At 49.6% G+C, this 21,131-nt stretch overlaps 2 protein-coding genes across 2 annotated transcripts in view; one reads left to right on the top strand and one right to left on the bottom strand.

Annotated features, from left to right (window-relative positions):
- EIF3A (eukaryotic translation initiation factor 3 subunit A) overlaps positions 1–9,604 on the top strand; it is a 39,392-nt gene extending 29,788 nt beyond the window's left edge. Inside the window, exons 19-22 of the mRNA XM_054163379.1 lie at positions 2,878–3,758; positions 5,585–5,759; positions 6,185–6,354; positions 8,524–9,604. Coding sequence (XP_054019354.1) covers positions 2,878–3,758; positions 5,585–5,759; positions 6,185–6,354; positions 8,524–8,765 — 1,468 coding nt within the window. The 3' untranslated portion in view covers positions 8,766–9,604. The remainder of the gene's footprint in view (positions 1–2,877; positions 3,759–5,584; positions 5,760–6,184; positions 6,355–8,523) is intronic.
- Positions 9,605–15,145: 5,541 nt separating this feature from the next.
- Positions 15,146–16,302, bottom strand: NANOS1 (nanos C2HC-type zinc finger 1). Its single transcript, XM_054163659.1, has one exon. The coding sequence runs from the start codon at positions 16,217–16,219 to the stop codon at positions 15,431–15,433; it is 789 nt and encodes a 262-aa protein (XP_054019634.1). The 5' UTR covers positions 16,220–16,302; the 3' UTR covers positions 15,146–15,430.
- Positions 16,303–21,131: the final 4,829 nt, after the last annotated feature.

Genomic DNA, 21,131 nt, shown 5'->3' on the forward strand with positions numbered 1-21,131 from the left:
ATTCTGCATTCTTTAGTAAGGCCCTGGTTTACCTCCAGTTGGATTTTAACCCTAAAGGATGTGAGTGTTTTGGATACAAAGACAGTGTTGCAAAGCTAACTGTGAGTAAAGGCATTCCAGTGTGTATTTCTGAATCGAGTGGTGAAGGCAGGAGCACAGAGGACAGAGCTTCACATTTTATAGTATCTATCTGTAAGTAGAGCTCTGGATATTTGCATTTCAAAGGCCTTGTGGTCGCTAGTACAAGGAGAAAAGCTATGCAGTTGGTCTTGCAGACAGTTTCTCAGTGAAAAGACACAGTTGTGTGTGGGCTATACTGGAACAGAGGTCCTTACAGCCATGGTGCAGCTGATTATACTACATAGCACACCCCAGACTGCAACTCTGATTCCAGATGATGAGGATGTTCCAGTGTTCTCAGTCTTTCCCATACTGTGGTTCCAGTTACAGGAAAAAACAAGTTACAGAAAGGCAGAAGAGTCCAGCAAAAGCCGTCTCTGTTCCTTGGACAGCTAGTGCCTTTAATATGAGTTACAACTAGACTCTGAGCATTTGCTTTGTTCCTTCACTGTGCAAGAAAGGTAGTGGCTACCTCTTACATAGTAACTCCATAAGAAACAAGAGGAAACCAGACTAATGAGGATAATTTTGTAAGGAAGAAAGTCAATCCTGATACAGAAATAAAAACCTGCAGCTATTGTGATTGCAGGAAAAAGGTTAGCATAGAAATGCTGTGTAAGAGTTCAGTTAAAAGCCAGTTGATTTGGTAGAAAAAAAATCATTTACTGTCTCTCTTTAGAACAGAAAAATCCATGCAGTGCTGTCAGGAACTGGCCACTTGGCTTATTGAAACTGTAATGGCAACTAATCTAGACTGGGTATTCATTGAAAGTGGCAGGGCAGTGCTGCAGGCTGTCAAATTTAGGACAGCTCATTAGAGTTATTACTGCCACAGACTGTTCTCCCAAACAATCAGCAAATGCTGATGTGCTTATGGTCAAGAAATACTGAAAAAATGTATAGAAAAGGGGAGCTGACCTTTATTTTATGTCTGTGCTGTTTGTTGCTGATGAGCAAAAAAACCCAGCTGTGAACCTCTAACCGTGGTTCGCTACAGTGTAGTGACCTTTGCCAGCACATTTCTGCTTTATTTGGTAAAGCTGTCTGCATGCTTTCAGCTCCTGTAGATCTGTGTGGAGGGTTTGTAGGGGTCATTGAGAAACAGGCTCTAGAATACAAACAGGATTGCACTACTATCAGTAACTGCCAGTCAATAATGTTGTTAACACTCACTGCATCCCTCTGTTCATGTTAATTTGTCAGCTGCTGCTTGACTCTTCAGTAAACTGCTTAAAGAGGGAGTTAGGAAGGAAAGGACAAAAGCTGAAATATGAACACTCAAGTTGTCAAATGAGGGGGGAAAAAAAATTGTAAAATCAAGAATGTCATTTCACCTGCACATCATAGTTTAAAAATTAGAGCAGGAACAGGTTAAAAGTCATAGTTTAAAACCATGTAAAAATCCTAACCCCTTGAAACAGTTCCTAAGTATGAAGGAATTAAATACTTGTTCATTTGATGAACTTTATAACCATCTCTCTACAGTTTTTTTTACATCACAATAATCAGATTTTTTCAAAGGACCAGATTATCCAATTTGGGTTAAAATGAAAGTTAACAGTCTCCATGTCTTAGGTTTGTCTCACAGCTCATTGGCTCCCTTCTTCCAAACCCAGGAAATACACTGCTCACACTTCCTCAGAAGAGATACGAAGTGGTCACAAGCTCTTGTCTCTTTGTTCTTACCTCTTGGAGTCCTCTCTACATCAGTGGTTTAGTTTGCAGTTTAGTAGTACAGTGGACTTCTGACACAGCGGTGCTGGAGTGGTGTTTGCATTTTGAGTCTGTTCTTTTGAACCCGTGAGATTAATCCCCGGTGCAGTTTCTCTTCTCTTAGCAAGAAGCAGGTCCCAGTAGATCTTTATAATATGCTTTCCCTTGTTTCTATTCATTGCTGAGGAACTAACTCCCTTTATTTCCTGAAATACAGATTTTAATCTGGTGACAAAGCCAAGGTTTATGGTCTAAACCTATGTGTAGAAGGCTGTAGATGTTAAACTAAGCACTGTGTCCAGAGAAGTGGCAAGAGTTGGAAGGCTCCAGCTGTTGTTCAGCAGTGTCTGATCTTTTCAGTGCTACAAATGTATTTCAAAGAGAAACTGATGACCCAATTGCCCAGGGAAGATTCCCACCAATGCTCTACTTCCCACATCCCAGTAAGGAGAGCTTGTGCAAGCACTGATGCCTGCTGCATCCTGCTTGCTGTCAGGCAGTAGCGATGGATTGAGTCATGAGCTTATTACCTTGTCCTGCCAGATTCAGTTGTGGACGCTTGTCAGTGAAAGTATTAACAAGTTGTTGGGCTGGAGTTAGGCCAAAGTGTGTGGAAGCAAGGAGTGAGCTGTAGGGTTGGCATGCGTGTGAAGAAGGGGGGATTCATCTTGATGGTTGATACTGGTTCTTGGAGACTTAGCTTGAGTTTATCAAATGGGGCTTGGTGTGAAAGCCAAACCTCTTCTCTGCTGTGTTGCAGCAGATAACCAACAGGGGACTGTTGTTATCTCCTTCAAAACTAGTTTGAAGGAGACAGTAAACTGTTCAGTCTTTACTGAAGCTGCGGGGATGGTGACCTACCACTTTTCCATAGCGATGAAAGCAATTTGAAGATGCATTTGAAAAATGCAAGCTCTGTAAATGTGTTTGCAATCAGACATCAAGTGATCATGTTGAGAAATGGCCTTGAGGGGGTTGTCAGTCTAATATGTCAACCTTTCCTGAGTATCACCTGCCTTTTGCTAATTTCCTTCGCTTTTGTAGGGATTGGCGTCGAGGAGAACCAAGGGATGATGAAAGAGCTTTCCGACGCGGCGACGATCTGCCCCGACGTGGCGACGATCTGCCCCGACGCGGTGCTGCAGAAGAAAAGGAACGTCCTTCTGTGGAGTCAACAGACGACAGGCCACCCAGGAGGGAAGGGGATGAGGAGAGAACACCCAGGCGTGAAGGGGATGAGGACAGGCCGCCCAGACGTGCCTTGGATGAGGACAGGCCGCCCAGGCGTGGTTTGGATGATGACAGAGGGAGCTGGCGGGCTGCAGATGACGACAGGGGTCCCAGGCGCGGGTTGGATGATGACAGGCCGCCCAGGCGCGGGTTGGATGATGATAGGCCGCCCAGGCGTGGATTGGATGATGACAGGCCACCCAGGCGCGGGTTGGATGATGACAGGCCGCCCAGGCGCGGGTTGGATGACGATAGAGGCAGTTGGCGAGCAGCAGATGATGACAGAGGACCCAGGCGTGGGCTGGATGATGACAGGCCCCCCAGACGGGCCCTGGATGATGACAGGCCCCCCAGACGGGCCTTGGATGATGACAGGCCCCCGAGGCGTGGGCTGGATGACGACCGGGGCAGCTGGCGTGCTGCAGATGACGACAGGGGTCCCAGGCGAGGCATGGATGACGACAGGGGTCCCAGGCGAGGCATGGATGACGACAGGGGTCCCAGGCGGGGCATGGATGACGACAGGGGTCCCAGGCGGGGCATGGATGACGACAGGATGTCAAGGCGTGATGATGACAGGGGACCCTGGCGTAGCACAGATGATGACAGGCTTTCCAGACGAGATGACGACAGGGGTCCCTGGCGCGGCAGCGATGATTCAAGGCCGGGTCCTTGGAGACCCTTTGGTAAACCAGGTAAAAGACAGCAATATCATAGTCTTGCCTGCAAAGCGTGCGTTACCCTAGTGCATAGTGGATGTGATGTGCTTGGTGTAAGAGATGAGAGGATCAACTCTGAAAATACCTGGATTCGTTTGGCTAATGTGGCCCCTCCTTTAGTTGGAATAATTAAACCTTTTAATTTGCTTGAAGTAAAAGTAAAAATGCTGCAGTGTCTGTTGCTCACCTGGAAGGTAGCTGAAGGTCACATAGCAGTGCTGGTAACTTAGCTGGCTGCAGAACCAAGATGCATACATTTAATGCTCTGATGGGAGAGAAACATTCTCACTAAATCAGCACACCTTGGTCTCTTTCCCTGCCCTCTGTATGTCTGAGGTTAACCTTCTAAGGAGGATTTTGAGACCTCATTCAGCTGGGTCTGGTTTTGAAAAGCCTTTTGCAGGTGTACCAAGGTACTACTGTTTTTACCCTTCCTTTTCTGTGTGTGACTGTCTGTCTTTCTTGCAAACCCTGCTTTGAGCAGGAGTTTGGACTAGAGGACCTTCTGAGGTCCCCTCCAATCAGAATTACCCTGCTTTTGTGTGATGTATTTCTAGTCTTGGTGACTAGAAAAAAACAGTTCCTGATTCTCTTCTGATCTGTTCACATCATTTAAATGCTAGCCAGATTTAATTTCCTGGTTGCTTGTATTCAGATAAATGTATTCACAGGCACCAGATGAACCTCTACAGACACTTAACTGTCATCCAAACCTGGAAGTTACCATAAATGCCAGAACTCACCCTGCAGAGGCTTTCTCCTTTTCCCTCTTTAAAGAAAAGGCTGCGTAATAAAGAACTCCCATTCACAAACAACTGAATGGATGCACTAAGGACATGGTAAATGATACAGTCAGAGAATGGTTTGGGTCAGAAGGGACCTTAAAGATCATCCAGTTTGAACCACCCCACCATAGGCAGGAACACTTCACTAGCCCAGGTTGCTCAAGGCCACATCCAACCTGGCCTTGAACATCTTCAGGGAGAGGGCATCCACAGCATCCATGGGCAACCTGTTCCAGTGTCTCCCTACCCTCACTGTAAAGAATTTTCTCCTAATATCCAGACTAAATCTCCCCTCCTCTTGCTTCAATCCATTCTGTCTTATTGCTGAGAAGTCCATTCCCAGCTTTCTTATAGACCCCCTTCCGGTACTGGAAGGCCACTAAAAGGTTTCCTCAGAGCTGTCTCTTCTCCAGGCTGAACAGCTCCAGCTCTCAAAGCCTGTCTGTGTAAGGAGGCGCTCCACCCCTCTGATCATCTTTGTGGCCTCCTTTGGACCCACTCCAGCAGGTCCATGTCTTCTATGCATTGAGTGCACCTGAACTGGACATAGTACTCCAGGTGTGGCCTCAAGAGAGCAGAGTGGTGTTATATGATAGTCGTATTTTGAAGTGCTGCTTTAAAAAGCAGGAACTGCTTAACAAATGAGCTAGCCTAAACTCTCCTCAGGTGTATTTTCACAGAGGAATCTGCTATCTAAGATCCTACCCCCTTTTGCTTCTTCCTGCACTTCCTTTGCACAAGACCCTGGAGGAGTTTGTGGTTTCTAGCTGGAAAGTGCAGGGTGTAATCAGCTCTGCTGAACTCTACCAGTGACACATGCAGTACTGTCTTTAGGCCAAGCAGTTTCTGCAGCTTTTTGTCTGTGGCTCCCTCTCAGTGCCCATCTTGAGCTGGATCCTCGGGGATCAAAACCTGAAGAACCAGTTTCTGTGAGGGAAGTAAAGGTTTCTTTGTCTACAGAGAGATCAGAGGTCAGCTACAAATACCTTTGACTGTGGTTTTTGTTTTCACTTGTAGGGGGATGGAGAGAAAGAGAGAAGGCTCGTGAGGACAGCTGGGGGCCTCCTCGAGACTCCAGACCTCCTGGGGACCGGGAATGGGATAGAGACAAAGATCGGGATGAGAACGAGAAAGAGCGGGAGTTCGACAGAGACAGGGACTTCGATCGAGACGATCGCTTCCGGCGGCCCAGGTTCGAACGCTCTCTGCAGTACTTCATCAGCAAGGCTTTTGTAACCTTCTGCAGCAATAGTGTGATGGTGCTGAGTGAAAGCAACAGGGGCTGGCTCCTGTGAAGTGAAGCACTTGAAGGGATTAAATGGAACTGGCATTTGGGGGCCTTTTTGGGTTGTTATTTTTAAGACAACTGTTCACAGAAGAAAGCCTAAAATATTTCCACTGCTTGTAATCTGTATTTACTTATTCATCTTTAACCTGTTATTTAAGAGAATTTCATGTTAACCTCCAGAAAATATTTTGGAAGTAGGTCAGTATGTGAAAGAGAGACTCCTCACAGGGCCTAAAACTATCCCACAATGTGATGTAGTATTGCTTCTTTCCATAGCAAAGGTAAAATCTTAACATTTTGATCTTCTTTAATATCTTGAATGACAAAAGGGATGATGCTGGCTGGAGAAGAGGCCCAGCTGAGGAAACTTCTAGCTGGAGGGATTCAAGTCGTCGTGAAGAATGGGACAGAGGTGGTCGTGACATGAGAGATCGACGTGGTGATGACAGAGAGCCACCCCTCAGAAGAGGACCTCCCCTCAGAGCTGAGCGTGAAGAACGTAAGCTTGTTTGGCCGTTCCTAAAGGTTTACACTCTGTCTACAGCTTCCTGAAGGGAGGTTGTAGCCAGGTGGGGGTCGGTCTCTTCTCCCAGGCAACCCACAGCAGAACAAGAGGACACAGTCTCAAGCTGTGCCAGGGGAGATTTGGGCTGGAGGTTAGGAAGAAATTGTTCACAGAAAGAAATTGGCCATTGGAATGTACTGCCCAGGGAGGTGGTGCCGTCACCATCACTGGAGGTGTTGAGGAAGAGACTGGATGGGGTGCTTGGTGCCATGGTTTAGTTGATTAGATGGTGTTGGGTGATAGGTTGGACTCGATGATCTCAAAGTTCTTTTCCAACCTAGTTAATTCTGTATCAGAGCCTTTGTGATACTCTGGCAGTGCTAGAATGTGGTAAAATGAAAGGAAGTTGTATTTTCAGGCACTTAAAAGTCCCTTTGCATAAGCAAATTAATAGAAATTTTAGGGTAATTGAGAGTTTTTCCCCGAATCTAAGTTAGTTTGGGTTTTTTTAGCGGTGCTCTTTTCTGTCACAGTGGCATGTCACAGCTGCAGTGCTCATGGTAGCATTATGTTGAGAGTGAATGAAATTCTTGTACTTAAATTATCAAGCTAGGCGTCCCAGAAAAGTGATTTCTGGGTCATTTCTTAAAAAACCATTAAAATACAAGGGAAGTATTTCCAAACAGGGCCTTATGGGTTTGACACCATTAATGGTATTGATAATGGTGAATAACCTATTTTAATTACATACATTAACCTGGTTTAATTATGTACCTTTATTAATCCTTTGCTGTGTTCTAAAAATACAGTGACAGCAAACACATGTAGCCTGAGGTGCCACATCTTCCACTACTGGCATCTCCCTGCCTTCAGCATCCTCTGTGCTCTCTGCCCAGAGTGTGTGCGCTCTCTGGGGGCAGGTGGTCTGGGAGAGCAGGTTGGAACAGGACACACAACACAGGACTTCACCTGAGGGTTCTTAATGTTGGGATGTTAAAACTATTTTTTTTTAATGCATCAAGAAGCTTTGGTATTTGTGTGCCTGCTTTGGTGTTTGACACAGCTCTCTTCACACACGGCTGGAGTAGAATTGTTAACATCCTTTGGTAGAACTAAGCAATTCTTCACAGAGTGAAGGGTGGTGAATGCTGTTACCAGTGGAGTCCTGCAGTCCAGTGCCATTTACTCCTCTGATTTCAGTAGGCTGAAGAGGAATTTGCTGTCTTTTGAGACAATGCAAATCTGAACATTCTGCACAAGTGTTTTTAAGTTAGGCTTTTTTGGGGTTTGTCACTGGAGGTGTTTAAGAGGAGCCTGGTTGCGGCATTTGGTGCCAAGGTTTAGTTGATTAGATGGTGTTGGGTGAGAGGTTGGACTTGATGATCTCAAAGGTCTTTTCCCACCTACTCTGTTCTATTCTAATGTTTTTGTGCTTTTAAATCTGGTAATGCAAGAATACATTTCTATATCATCAACCCCTGTACATCAGTGCAACATTCTCATTGCAGTTGTTGTGGTGTGGGTTGCACACAAGGATCCTGAATCTAAAGAGCCCTGAGAAGTTCCTGACCATTATGCCACCAGAAAATTAAACTTAATGTGGCTGTCATCATCATATTACCTCTTGGCAAGATTGAGAATCATTAAATCAGACTCTTGGTGCTGGACTATTTGTTTGGAGCACCTCTGCTACAAGGACAGGCTGAGGGAGCTGGGGTTGTTCAGTGTGGAGAAGAGAAGGCTCCAGAGAAACCTGATTGTGACCTTCAAGTACCTGAAGGGGACTACAAGAAGGGAGGGAGAGAGACTGTTTGCAAAGGCCTGCAGTGACAGGATGAGGGGCAATGGCTTTGAACTAGAGAAGAGCAGATTTAAATTGGATATTAGTAACAGGTTCTTTGTCATGAGGGTGGTGGAACACTGGAACCGGTTGCCCAGGGAGGTGGCTGAGGTGCCGTCCCTGGAGATATTCAAGGTGAGGCTCGACAGGGCTCTGGGCAACCTGATCAAGTTGAGGATGAGCGGGCTGACTGCAGGGAGGTTGGACTGGATGAGCTTTGGAGGTCCCCTGCAAGCTACACCATTCTGTGAGTCTGTGTAAACTCTTGGAGGCCACTGGTGGAGCATGACAGAGATGGTGTTCTTGTCTGTCTGTGTTTGCAGCAAGCTCCTGGAGGCGTGCTGATGATAGGAGAGAAGAACGTGGAGAGGAACGTGAACCGGTCCGGCGATCAGCTCCTGCTGCTGCTGCTCCTGCAGCGTCTGCTCCCTCACCAGCATCAAAAGATCGAGAAAGAGATGGGGAGAAGGAGAAAGGTTCCTGGAAAGCAGAAAAGGAACGTGAGCCCGCTCGCCGCACTAAAAACGAGACAGACGAAGAGGGGTGGACCACCGTACGACGTTAAGTGGAAATCACGAGCCTTTAACCGATGTTTTAGCTTTGATTTGATGGAATCCATGGGTTGTATTTGTGCTTATAAACATTCTGAATTGGAATTCTTTTAACAAATGTTTTGAGGTAACATGAGAGCATGAGCTTGAATTACTTAACTCATATAGATTGATCATGCACAAAACTCACAGCAGGAGGTTGGAAATTGAATTCCAGGTTTGGAGAGTTCAAATTATGCTGATTTCGTAGGGTCATGTGTTGCTAAAATAAAGAGGAGCAAGCCCATCAGCTGCCTTGAGCAAGGCTTCTGTCTCACACCAAAACCAGGCTGACCTTTCTATTTTCAGTCGTCCTTAATTTGGAACGTCAGCACAGAACACGCATTTGAAAACACCTATGTCACAGGGTGGAATTACTGAGAAAAGGCAGAGTGAAATCAGTTCCCATAATTAGCCAAAACAAGAGGGGGGAAAAAAACCTCTTAAAGCCCTCTTTTTCCAGAGCTGGCTTTCCAAGAGACCTATTTTATCACTCTCTAAATTCAGGAAGTTGTTTAGATTTGAATTGGATACAAGAAACGTTGTGAGAGTTAGCTGCACTGGGACATTCTGTGTCGATTTACTTGAATACATGAACACCTCTGAGGCCACTTTGCAGCCCTTGTTCCCAGTGAGGTATTCCCTGCTGCAGTGTGCAACCACAGAACGTGGGAGCTTTTCCACTTGGGAGTGTTTTGGTAAGCGTATGGCTGTGTCTTTTCTGTTGCCAATATCACAACTGCTTTTTTCCATTACTTGGGTAATTTCATGCCTTTCAAGGATTTATAAATATTGTCATATTTAAACAAACAAAGTGTGGTTTTTGGAGAAGTTGTTGAGTTTTCCCTCCCTCAATTCTCTGTCTTCAGGGTCAATTCTTTCCCTTTGCAAACAAAAAAGTGATTTGTAGTAATGGCTGTGTTGACTTCAGTTTTGGGGTGTGGTAACAACGACTTCACTCTCTGGTCCTACTGAAGCCAACACAGAACTTGCTGCTGTGTGTTTCTTCAATGATAAATAAACAACTTAAGGAATGAGCTGCTGCAGTGTCTTGCCTTCTCAGCAACTTCCTGTGCTGTAAGCTAATGAACGTCCCCGGATTGGGTCAAGGTGAGGTTTGCTGTGGGGGTACTCTCATCTGCAGGCTATAGTCCTGTTCAGACACCATGGGATCTGCTGGCTCATGCTTAGCATTTTGCTTGCCAGGGCCCTGGAGGCATTTGAGCCACCCTCTAATCTCATTGCAAGGACAGGTCTCTGCCCTTCTTCCAGCTCCTGCCAAGCCTGCCTCATCTCTGGGTGGCAGCCCTGTCCTTTGTGCAATCACTCCCCCTTCGGCATCATCACAAACCTGCTGCCTCCAGGTCCCTGAGGAAGATGTCCAACCAGGTTCCAGCACAGACCCCTGTGATATCCCACTCCAGGTGCAGCCCAACATCTTGACCATGATGCTGAGCCTGAACATTCACTCATTTTTGCTGCCCATCCTTGTCCTGTAGGCTGTGACATCATAACTGGGGTAGAAGAGTATTGTAAGACAGCCTTGCTGAAGTTGAGATGAAGAAGATCTACTGCTCCTTTTCTTGTCTACAAAGTCACTTTGTTGTAGAAGGCAGCTGAGTCAGACATTATTTACAGTCAGTATATCCATGCTGACTGTTCCATCACCTCAGTGTGCTCATAAACATACTCTGATCTTGCTTCCTCCACACTTGTACCAGGTACTGAAGTGACACCACCTGTCCTGTAGCTCCTCAGATGGTCCTTTCAGCCTTTCTTGAAGGTGGATTCAGGACTTGCCTTTCTCCAGTCATCAGAAAGATGTAAAGTGCTTATTCCTCCAGCAACATACTTGTAGTTTTATCCAAACACAGCCATTTTCACAGGGGCAGGAACTTCGGTGATGCTTGCACCTACTGCAGCTCTTGTTTTCAAAACTGTTCTTCCATTATGTGAGACTGGGATAATGTTGCCAACACAACTTTCAGGAGACAAGATCTGCAAGATGCAAGCTCTACAGACATGCCAGTGTGTTTATTTTGCTGCTTGGTCAGTTCAGAAGACTTAACCACAGTGGTCAAGCTCCCCTGCTGACCAAAACCCACGGCTAAAACCTCCATCTACTGCCATAACTGTGTGTACATGAGCACAGAGCTTGGCCACCTGAAGATGCTGAGTAAGTCAAGTGAATGCTCTGTCCAGTGTTGCTGTGTTTGATTCATTCATGTTCACTTCAACATTAAAATTGTCAGTGAACCTGGAAAGAACACAAACTGTCAGATGGCTGTATTTGGAAGGCAGAACTTCAGGCTGCTGGTGGTTAAATGGATGCAAATACTGTTTCATCAAAACATCTCCAAGAGCAGAGCAAGGCAGGTGATCAGGTAGGAACAGCTCAGCTTCTTTCTTACTCCAGGAGCAGCCCAGAGCCTAACCCCCAGCTGGTGGGCAGGGCTCAGCAGAAGCCAGGCATAAGCATTTGAAGTGTTCCCCCTGGAGTGCCTTTGTTCCAAAGAAATGACATTTTAAACAGTAGTCTTAGAACACAGCAGGGGCACTGAATGCAGTGCTGCCACTCCAGCCTGGGCACAGCCACAGTTGCATCCCTGGATTAGATGGGTCTCAGAGCAGTCCTGAGCAGGGTCAGGAGACATCAGGGAGCTCTGGTGCAGAGGGGCTGGCCAGCCTGGAGACAAGCTCAGGCAGGAACAGCACTGGGACTTGCCTTGCTGTAAATTCAGTCTGCTGCTTTAATATCCATAGGGGCTGTGGTCACCAGCAGGAGCTGCTACATGTAAGCAGGTTTCCCTTCTCACACTAAAGGTAGCTTTAAAGTGTGAAAGCCTACAGAGTGAAGGTGCTATGGGTGGGTCAGTGAAGTGCAAGATTCAAAGTTCACCTGTTCTCCAGGCACCAGTCCCCCACCCTGTGTGGCTTACTGCATGCCAGTGGCATAAAACACCCAATTCATCCTATTTCACCATGGCAGGATCACCTAGGACTGAAGTGCTCTACACTTTGTCTGTTTCTCCTCTTAAAAAGAATCATTACTGCATGTAATGATGGCAGGGTGGAAGTCTCACAAGCCATTTCTCTGCTTTTTGCTGACCAAAATCTTCTCTGCTGCAATTAAGCTTTGTTAGTGCTTTTACTCTTGGGCAGGAGGACAATCCACTGGCTTTGCCTCTTTTTTTCCTGTTTGTGTCATTTCTGATTTCTCCAAACAAGCACAGTAGAATTCTCTTCTGTTAGCAGACTCTCCCCAGTATAAATTGACCTTTATTTTGGTGGGTCAAGCTGGCAGGTCTATGGAAAGGAAAGAAGTCATGGCCATGATGATTTAGTCCTATGGCAAAGCAGCTACTTGAGGCCCTCTGGTCTGTAGATTGAGAGCAAAGTGTCCAAATAGGATTTCCACTGAAGATGGGCACAGACTTACCTGACTTCAGCTGAATCAGGTTACCTGTGCATCAAAAAGTCATTTTTAATTAGAATTAGCTTGATTTTTGCCAAGACTTGTATCAACTGAGGATGGTTATGTGTCACCAATACTGCATTCACTCCTCTGACCAGAACACCACTGGGAAAAGATTCCATCACCTACATGCTTAGGAATATTTCCCAGTCATTAACTGATTCTCTGAAGATAAATCACATGTTTTAAACAACTGTCCATAATGTTTTCATTTGCAAGTGCCTGTAGAATAAATCAAACTACTATCTGGCTTTTCTTAGAACTCTTCTGTGGAGCACATAGCAGCTCCAAGCTGGGCTGCTTTCAGATGAAGCTATTTGCTGCTCCTAGGCTTTAAATTACCAATGTAAGTGGCTTCCAGCATTGAAGGCATCAGATTAACACTACACATTGTAGTAGGGTTTTCAGAGACCAAGAACAAGCATGTTTCAGCTTACTCAGGAGTGTGCTGGTGCACAGGAAAGCAGAGAAGTGACTTGGAAAAAAAACACACAACAAAACAAACCACAAAACCAAAGAAAAGAAACAACCCCCAAAATGTCCTTAAAGGTTCAGTCTTTGTAAGACACTGACTTGTAAAAAGGCAAATTGTCCGGTTACATAAAGTAACTAGAAACCCTGGCTCTTGGGCTTGCCTTTTGCTGATTCTGAAGCTTGTCATCTCCTCTCTGGAATAGTGTGGGCTGTTTTTTTCCCCCCAGCTGGTCTTTTGAAGCTGTTACTCTACCACCTTACCTGCCATCAGATGCCTAGCGCTGGGTGGCAGCTACAAAAGGCAGCTCTCGGCCTTCCCACAGCAGGGCTGCAAGTATCCTGTAGCACGGGACAGGAACTGGGAGTGATGGACAGCAGCAGAGGCCATTGATAAAGCAGCTTTCTCTTATCCAGGCAGGGAGAACAAACAGGCACTGCAAAAGGCCAGTGACATCCTGGATCTTCTGGTGCCTTGGTGGATTTCCAGAGGTTGCAACAGGGCTGTGGGCTACAGAGTAGCTCTAAGTACAGACCCGAGGAGAGGGGTGGGCACACTGTGAACATTACCAGGAGCACCTCAGATCCAGCCCTGCCAGAATTACCCCTCAGATTTCTTACATCTTTTAGCTCCTGGGCCCAGTAACAGCATACTGCATTAAAATGTATGTGCTGATCATCTAATATCCCATGGGGAGGTAACAGAAGTACAGAAGAAAGCTCTTCTCCTGGCTTCACACTTGAGCTTGATTCTAATGGGTGGTGGATACAGATTCAACCTATGTGGAGCAGGCATCACAGAAGCAAACACATCCAGCCTGTAACAGCTTAGAAGAGCCCGTGGCGCACACCCCACCATGAGAGAGAAAACAACTGCCTTTCAGCAGGAGGAGAGGGTAGCTGCCACAGGGCTAGCTGCAGCTGCTGTGAAATGTTACTTAACACAAGCCCTGCTGCATTTGGTGATTAGACCTGACATCATCTTTGGAGCTATTTGATGAAGATTTAAGAGAACACTTCCACACAAAATCAGTTTCTCATTCTTAATTGCTGCAGCTGTGAGTCAACAGCAGTGATGAATTATGAACCCTAGGCCCTCCTCCTCAGCCCACCCTGCACTTGTTTTGAGTCCTTTCCCAACCATCCTGAGCCCTCCTTCCTCTCCTGCCCTATCTCACACCCTACTGAACAGCTCATCAAAAGGAATCCACAAAAGCATCCATCACCCCTGACTCCTCTCTCCTTTCTCATCCCCTCCTGCACTTCACCTCCCTGCTTTTGGCAGGGCCACCCCCACAGGCCGAGCACCCCTCCATGTCCCTGATAAATGCATCTACAGTGTAACCCTCTGCACTCAGAACTTGGGCACCCGCCTTCAGCACCAGGGGACTCCTAGGCAAACTACAGCCCTGCTGCTGCTCTTTGTCCTGCTCTGACTAACCATAAAAGCAGTTTGTGATCTCCTGAGGATTAGCAGCAACACAACTCTGCTTAATGCTCAGTACCAAACAACTGCCATCACTTACTCAGCATCAACTTTAAATTTGCATAGTCTATGAAGCATTAGGGATGTTTGTTAACCACGTGGGTAGGTCCCTCCCACCTTGCAGTAGGTTAAAGCCACGGTGTCTCAACTCTTGAAAATGTCAACCCCCCCAACTTCCACTGTTATGCTGGAGCCATGCCTTTCTGCTTCATCCAGGTCTCTACTCTCCAAAGACCTCCCATCACCCCCCCCCCCACTCTCCACCACAAACACAAGCTCAAAGCTTGCATCAAAGCTCATTCTCTGCCATACCTCCACCCTTCCTTCAGCAGAAAGGGCTCAGCTTGCACCTCAGCCTGGAGTCTGATGCTTACAAACATTCACTTTGATTCTTTCTCCTCCGAGCGCTTCTCTGAAGCCGTGTGTGGGCACGGGGACCTGCAAAACCAGCAACTGACTACGCTCACTAGTGGGACAGTTCGAGGGTGCCCGCGGGGGCTCTCTCATCGTGCCAGGTAGGATGCTGCGATTACGGGGAGGTGACGTTTGTTAATTAGCGGGAGAGGCACGGAGCGCAGGTTTGATGACGATTTGCTTCCCGACCAAGGTACCTGCTGGGATGTTTGCCTTCAGACCTGCAGGGCAGAATGTTACACCCTAATTAAATACCCCGCTGTTAACCAGGCAAGACGGCCGCTCTCCCCCACCGCCCCCCGCGGTACAGCACCGGGCTGGACCCCCGCGACGGCCGCCGCTGCTTTCCCCTCCACCTCAGGGGGCGGCAGAGGGCAGCGCTGCCCCGCTGCAACCAGCCGGGGACCCCCGCGAGCCCCCTCCCCAGCCCCGCTCTCCGCCCGGTGCTTGCTTTAACACCCCCGTCTCTCCACCCCTCAATTAGATCTCGCCGGCAATCCGTTTCCGTAAAAATCACATATAGATATATTTTTTTTTCTTACAATAAACAAATACAGTGCATCTAATGCTGCGCAACTCCCGCGGCCCGACGCCGGGCTCCGCGCGGGCCAGCGCGCCCCGGCCGCCACCGGCGGCACTCCACCGGCCCGGCGCACCCGCTCGCCAGTCTCCGCCTTTAATATATTAATGTGTGAGGAGAACATAAAACGCCATCCGCTTTAAAGACAAAAACAAACAACCCAAAAGGAAACCAGACGGGAGGAGGCCGGGGCCGCCCCCGGGGGTCCCGGCGCCTAACGGCCCTTCTTCCCCAGGACGGTCCGGGCGTGTTTGAGCTGTTTAGCCGCCTGCATTTTGGAGAGGGGACAGTATTTGATGGTGTGGGCATTGTCACCGCTGGCACCGCAGAGGGGGCAGGTGTAGCGTCGCAGCACCGGGCAAAGAACGCGGCCGTCGGGTCCCTTGAGGATGTGGGTGGTGTAGAGGGCCACGGCCTCCTTGTTGTTCCGGCAGAAGACGCAGACCTGCAGCTCGGGTTTAAGCAAGCGGGAGGCGGCCCGCGGGTGGGTCGGCAGCCGCCCCGCCACCACCACCCCGCCCCAGGCGTGGGGCGAGCCCTCCCGGCCCGGGTGCTCCCCCGAGCAATCCAACACCACGGCGGCGGGGCCGCCGCGCCCGGGGAAGGGGCTAAAGTCGGCGAAGCGCTCCTCCAACAGGCCCTCGCTGTGGTGGTGATGATGGTGGTGGTGGTGGTGATGCCCGCACAGGGCCAGGTCGTGCAAGTCCAGCGCGCCCTCGAAGTACGCCCCCCCCGTCTCTTCCTCCTCCTCTTCTTCCTCCTCCTCCTCCTCGGCCGGTGGCACGGCAGCCGCCACCACCACCGAGGGGGGCTCGGCGCTGAAGCCCTTGCCGGGGCGCACGGCCTTGGTGATGAGCGTGGCTAGCCCCAGGTAGTCGTTCCAGGAGTTGAAAACGTTCCCACAGGCGCTGTGACTCCGGCCGCCGTAGCGAGCGCCCGGCAGGCACTCTACGGGCGGAAGGTGCCGGTGCTGCTCCAGCTTACCGCCAGGGAAAGCCTCCATGGGGGCGTACAGCCGCCCGGGAGCGCCCGCTCCCCCGAGCGCCGTGCGGGGCTGCGCTGCCAGACCCAGCACCGCCCGCTCCCGCCGCCGCCTCTGCGAGCGCGCGGCCGCGCGGCGCGGCTCAAATAGGGGGCGGCGGCGGCGAGCGGCCGGGAGGGGGCGGCCCCCGCGCTCCCATTGTCCGCTGGCCAGAGCCCGCTAACGCTCATTGGCTGGCGGGCCGAGGGGAGGCGCGGGGCGGTGGCAGGGGTGGGGCGCGCGCGCTCCGGCGGGGCAGGTGTGGCGGCACGTGCGGGCGGGGCAGAGCGGCGCCGGAGCCTGGGGACACCCATCGGGAGCCCCGGGACACCCATCGGGAGCCCGGGGACACCCATCGGGAGCCCCGGCACACCCATCGGGAGCCCCGGGACACCCATCGGGAGCCCGGGGACACCCATCGGGAGCCCCGGCACACCCATCGGGAGCCCCGGCACACCCATCGGGAGCCCCGGGACACCCATCGGGAGCTCCCCCACCCATCGGAACTCCCCTCGGCGGCGGGGTCTGACTGGGGAGAGCGGGCAGGGCGCAGGAGCGGCGCCACGGAGCGGTCCGTGTGGGAGCCGTCGGGAGGAGCGCTGCCGCTCAGAGCGCGCGCTGGCAGGGACGGGTCTGCGTTGGCTCAGAGTTCTTTTGACTGGAAAAGATCTTTAAGATCATCAGCTACAACCGTTCACCCAGCACTGCCCAATGCACAGCTAAACCGTGCCCCTCAGCACCACGTCTAGGTCGCTTTTAAATCCCTTCAGCGATGGTGACTCCGCCCCCGCCCTGGGCAGCCTCTTTCACTGCACAACTCTTTTTTTTTTGGGTGGGGGGAAGAAATTTTTCCTAATATCTGACATAAACCTCCCCTGAAGTAACTGGAGGCCGTTTCCTCTCACCCTGTTGCTTGCTACTTGGGAGAAGTGACTGATTCCTACCTCACTGCAACCTCCTTTCAGGGAGTTGTAGAGAGCAATGAAGCCTCCCCTCAGCCTCATTTTCGCCAACCTAAACAACCACAGTCCCCTCAGCTGCTCCTCCTAAGGCCTGTTCTCCACCTGCTTCGTTGCCCTTCCCTGGACCTGCTCCAGCACATCAATATCCTTCTTGTAGTATGTTCCCAAAATTGAACCCAGTATTCAAGGTGTAGCTTCACCAGAGCTGAGAAGACAAGGGATGATCATGATTCTTCTCCAGTTTCAGCAGAACGATGAAAGGATAAAACACATTTAGCAGCTCTAACTTGGTCTAACAGTTGTGTACATGGAGATGTTAGGTTATGGTTGGACTCAATGATTTTTAAGGTCTTTTCCAACCAGGTGATTCTGTGTTTACACAACCCCAAATGGAAGGAGTGAGAAATGAGCTGGGAAGCTCAAGGAGGGCGAGCAAGGCCTTCCTGTAGGTGCAAGCAGGTTGCATGGGGCAGGAGTGGTTTCTTCTTTGTATTGCTTCTTCCTAAGTGGGTTTGATGTCATCTAAGGCTAATGAAAGTTTTGGATTGGGTCTTAAAAGAGGTCTGGGCACTCACTGGGGTGCTGCTTCAGTGTGTGGTACTGGTCTGGTGAATTGAACCCAGAAAAAGGGATGTGGCTGACCTACACTGCAGCTGTGAGCGTGTTGTGTGTGATAGGCGCACGTAGAGGGTACCATGTGAGGGACAGCAGATAGCAGGAAGGGCACAGGTGTCTTGCAGCACTCACCTGTTTAGCCTAACAAGTCCAGGTTTCAGTGGCCCAGCTCCCACCCCTCTGCCCTGTGCTTGCAGTGCAGCTGCTGTGCTGCTGGACTGGGAGCTGTGGCAGGGAGATGCCTCTGACAACCCCCACCTGGTCAGACCCCCAGAAACCAGATCCTTCTCCAGGAATCAGCATGTGCACCCTTTCCTGTTTGGACAAGAGGGGTTAAAAATGCAGCTGCAATTAAAAGTCCTGTTAATTCCCAGCCCCTGGTAAGAGCTGCTGGGCTGAGCACAGTGGGTGGAGTTTTGTCAGCAGTAAATCTGTCTCCCTGAGCATGGCCTTGATTTGTAGGTGTGACAGGCACTGCCCCCCAGCAGGTAAAGCAGCTTGACAGTGTGGTCTGTCTGCGGCCGAAATTGGCAGGTTTCATGAGCTCAGATACCAGAAATACCTCCCTTGGGGCTAGCTCTCTTGCCTGCTAGGCCTTGATGTGTCTCTCCAGCCACGTAAAGTGGCTGGGAAGTGAGTCTGCCAAAGACCAATGAGCAGTGTGGAAGGCTTCAGAGAGTGGAGCCAGCTGGAAGGAGCATTTCAGATGCTGTGGTTGGAGAACAGGGCTCCTTTCTGTCCTGAGAACATCTGCAATAGAATCTAGCTCAGGTTGCACAGGAACACATCCAGATGGGTCTTGAAAGTCTCCAGAGCAGGAGACTCCACAACCTCTCTGGGGAGCCTGTTCCAGTGCTCTGTCACCCTTACAGTACCTCCTCATGCTGGGGGTGGAACCTCTTGTGCTGCAGTTTCTATCCATTGCCCCTTCTCCATGGTTCAGTATGTGACAGGCCTTTTCTGTCTTCAGCAGAGCATGCCAGGGCTGGCTGGCACAGAGGCCCGGGGACATTGCCTCTCTGAACACAAATAGATGTCCTGATACTCACGGGAGGTGAGCACCGGGAGGTTGTGCTGGAGCCAGTGGGGAGTGACAGAAGTCACGAATGACTGCAACAGTGCAGGGTGATCAGTCAGAGTGGCTGAGCACCACATCCTGGGGCCACTGCTGTCACTCACCCTCCTCTCTAGGCATTTTAAGAGGAAATCTTGGAGAGCTGAATAATTTCAGATCACACCACGCTGCAGCAGTGTAAGCAGCTGTGGTGGGTTGAAATTACCCTCAAAATAAAATTGTCAGACCAGCTCAGTTGGAAGCAAATGAAGCTATGTTTACAAGCACACTAAAATCTAGAAATATGAGATGCAATGAATAGCTACAAAATATACAATATTTACAATTTATGAACAGCACAAGAACCCCCCTGGACAAAACCAGGGGGTTACCAATTGCTTCCCCCTCTTTCCTCCCCCTGCACAAGGGGAGGAGAAAGAGGAGAAAAGCAGAGGGTAGCTTGTTCGTACTTAGCCACAGCAAGAATCATAGAATAGAATCATAGAATCAACCAGGCTGGAAAAGACCTCAGGGATCACCAAGTCCAACCTATTAGCTAATACCTAACACCTCCTGGCAACTAAACCATAGCTCCCAGTGCCACATCCAAGCCTTTCTTTGAACACCTCCAGGGACAATGACTCCACCGCCTCCCTGGGCAGCCCATTCCAAGAATGCAACCAAGGTCAGCAACAGCCAAGCAAAGGCACCAGCTAATACCTGCCAGAGTGAAGGGCTCAGAAAGAGGGACAAAGTTAGTTTACACAACTACCTCTATGTTAATTTTCAGAGCAATGTGATTAGTTAACCCTTATTGTTTTCCCTTTACATCCAATGGGGATTTATTTACATTCTACCACTTTCTACTCAATCTGTGGAAAATTCCCTAGGCACCAGCCTAAGACTGTCACAGCAGCACAGGCAGAAGAAAACCATCCTGCTTTCCTCACTACTAATTCAGGGAGTGATGAAGAACATGCAACAGCATTGAAAAAGAACTGCACTAGAAAAAGCCTTTGAAGGACAGCTACTCATCACCAGCAGTGCGGCCCCAGCACCCTCTGTCTGACTGACAGCCGTGGCAGAGCTCATGTGCATCAGCACTGTGCAAAGTCTGCTGTAAAAACCTTTCTGCTGCTTCCACAGCCCAGACTTTGGCAAATGGCCTCTCATGTTCCAGGTGTTGAGCAAAGGCTCCTCAGCTTGGCTCGGGCGTTGCTCTCCACAGAGCTGCCAAGCATCCCTGGCTCATTGGGTGGCTTGGCACAGTGCTGTTACAAGAGCAAGGAATGCTGCTGCTGCTGTTGGAAGGAGGCAGTGTCTCAGGGAAACTCTTTCATCAGCCAAACAGTAAACAAGAAGTATGGTTGTGAAGAGCTGATGGAGAAGTAGCTGCTTCCAGTAAGGATGCAGCACTGGCATTTTGGTGTTCTTTTAACAGTTCTTGTTCCTTTGTAAAGCTGAGAGCTGCAAGAAAAGCTACTGCTTTGTCCTCAGCTGGAGGTTGGGTCTATTTCTGACTCTGTCCCAAGCTACCCTTGTGGCAACACTTGTAAGGACTTGGACAGGGTAAGACCACAGCTGCCTCGGTGGTGTCTTTTGTGACTTCTTGTGGCGAGGCTGCACAGCAGCTCTGGAACACCACTGGCTGCAGCAGGAGTGACAAATAGCTGCTGGCACTGTGAATTCAACACCGTGGGCCAAGCTCTGCCCAGCGAAGGGGAAAGTTCTCTGCAGTCCCTCAGAGCAGTGAGAAGCCTTGTCACAGATTTAAGCTGATCTGAGCGTGGGAAGCCATCAGATCGTCTGGGAGTGAGTAATCTGCTTAGGGGGATGGGAATGGGAGCTCCTGCCAACTGCAGGAGTTTGTTGAGCCCAAGATTGCTTCTGGAAATACACATTTATATATGTATGGAACCACAGAGCCATGGCAGTGGGCAGCAGTGCAGATGCCACCTTGCTCCCAAGGGATGGAGCTGTGGTGCTCATGTCACAGAATGTCAGGGGCTGGAAGGGACCTCGAAAGCTCATCCAGTCCAACCCCCCTGCCAGAGCAGAATCACCTGAACACATCCAGGCAGATTTTGAATATCTCCAGAGAGGGAGACTCCACAACTCCCCTGGGGAGCCTGTTCCAGGGCTCTGTCACCCTCACAGGGAAAAAATTCTTCCTCCTGTTTCCATGGAACTTCCTATGCCTCAACTTCCACCATCATCAAATCCTGTCTGGCTGCTGACTGCCACGGGGAAATGCCTGGGCGCT

The sequence above is a fragment of the Dryobates pubescens genome, chromosome 8 (assembly GCF_014839835.1).
Source record: "Dryobates pubescens isolate bDryPub1 chromosome 8, bDryPub1.pri, whole genome shotgun sequence".
Classification (NCBI taxonomy): domain Eukaryota; kingdom Metazoa; phylum Chordata; class Aves; order Piciformes; family Picidae; genus Dryobates; species Dryobates pubescens.

What these genes read in the sequence shown, in the direction of transcription:
- NANOS1 (XM_054163659.1), bottom strand. Translation starts at nt 16,219, where the DNA reads ATGGAGGCTTTCCCTGGCGGTAAGCTGGAGCAGCACCGGCACCTTCCG.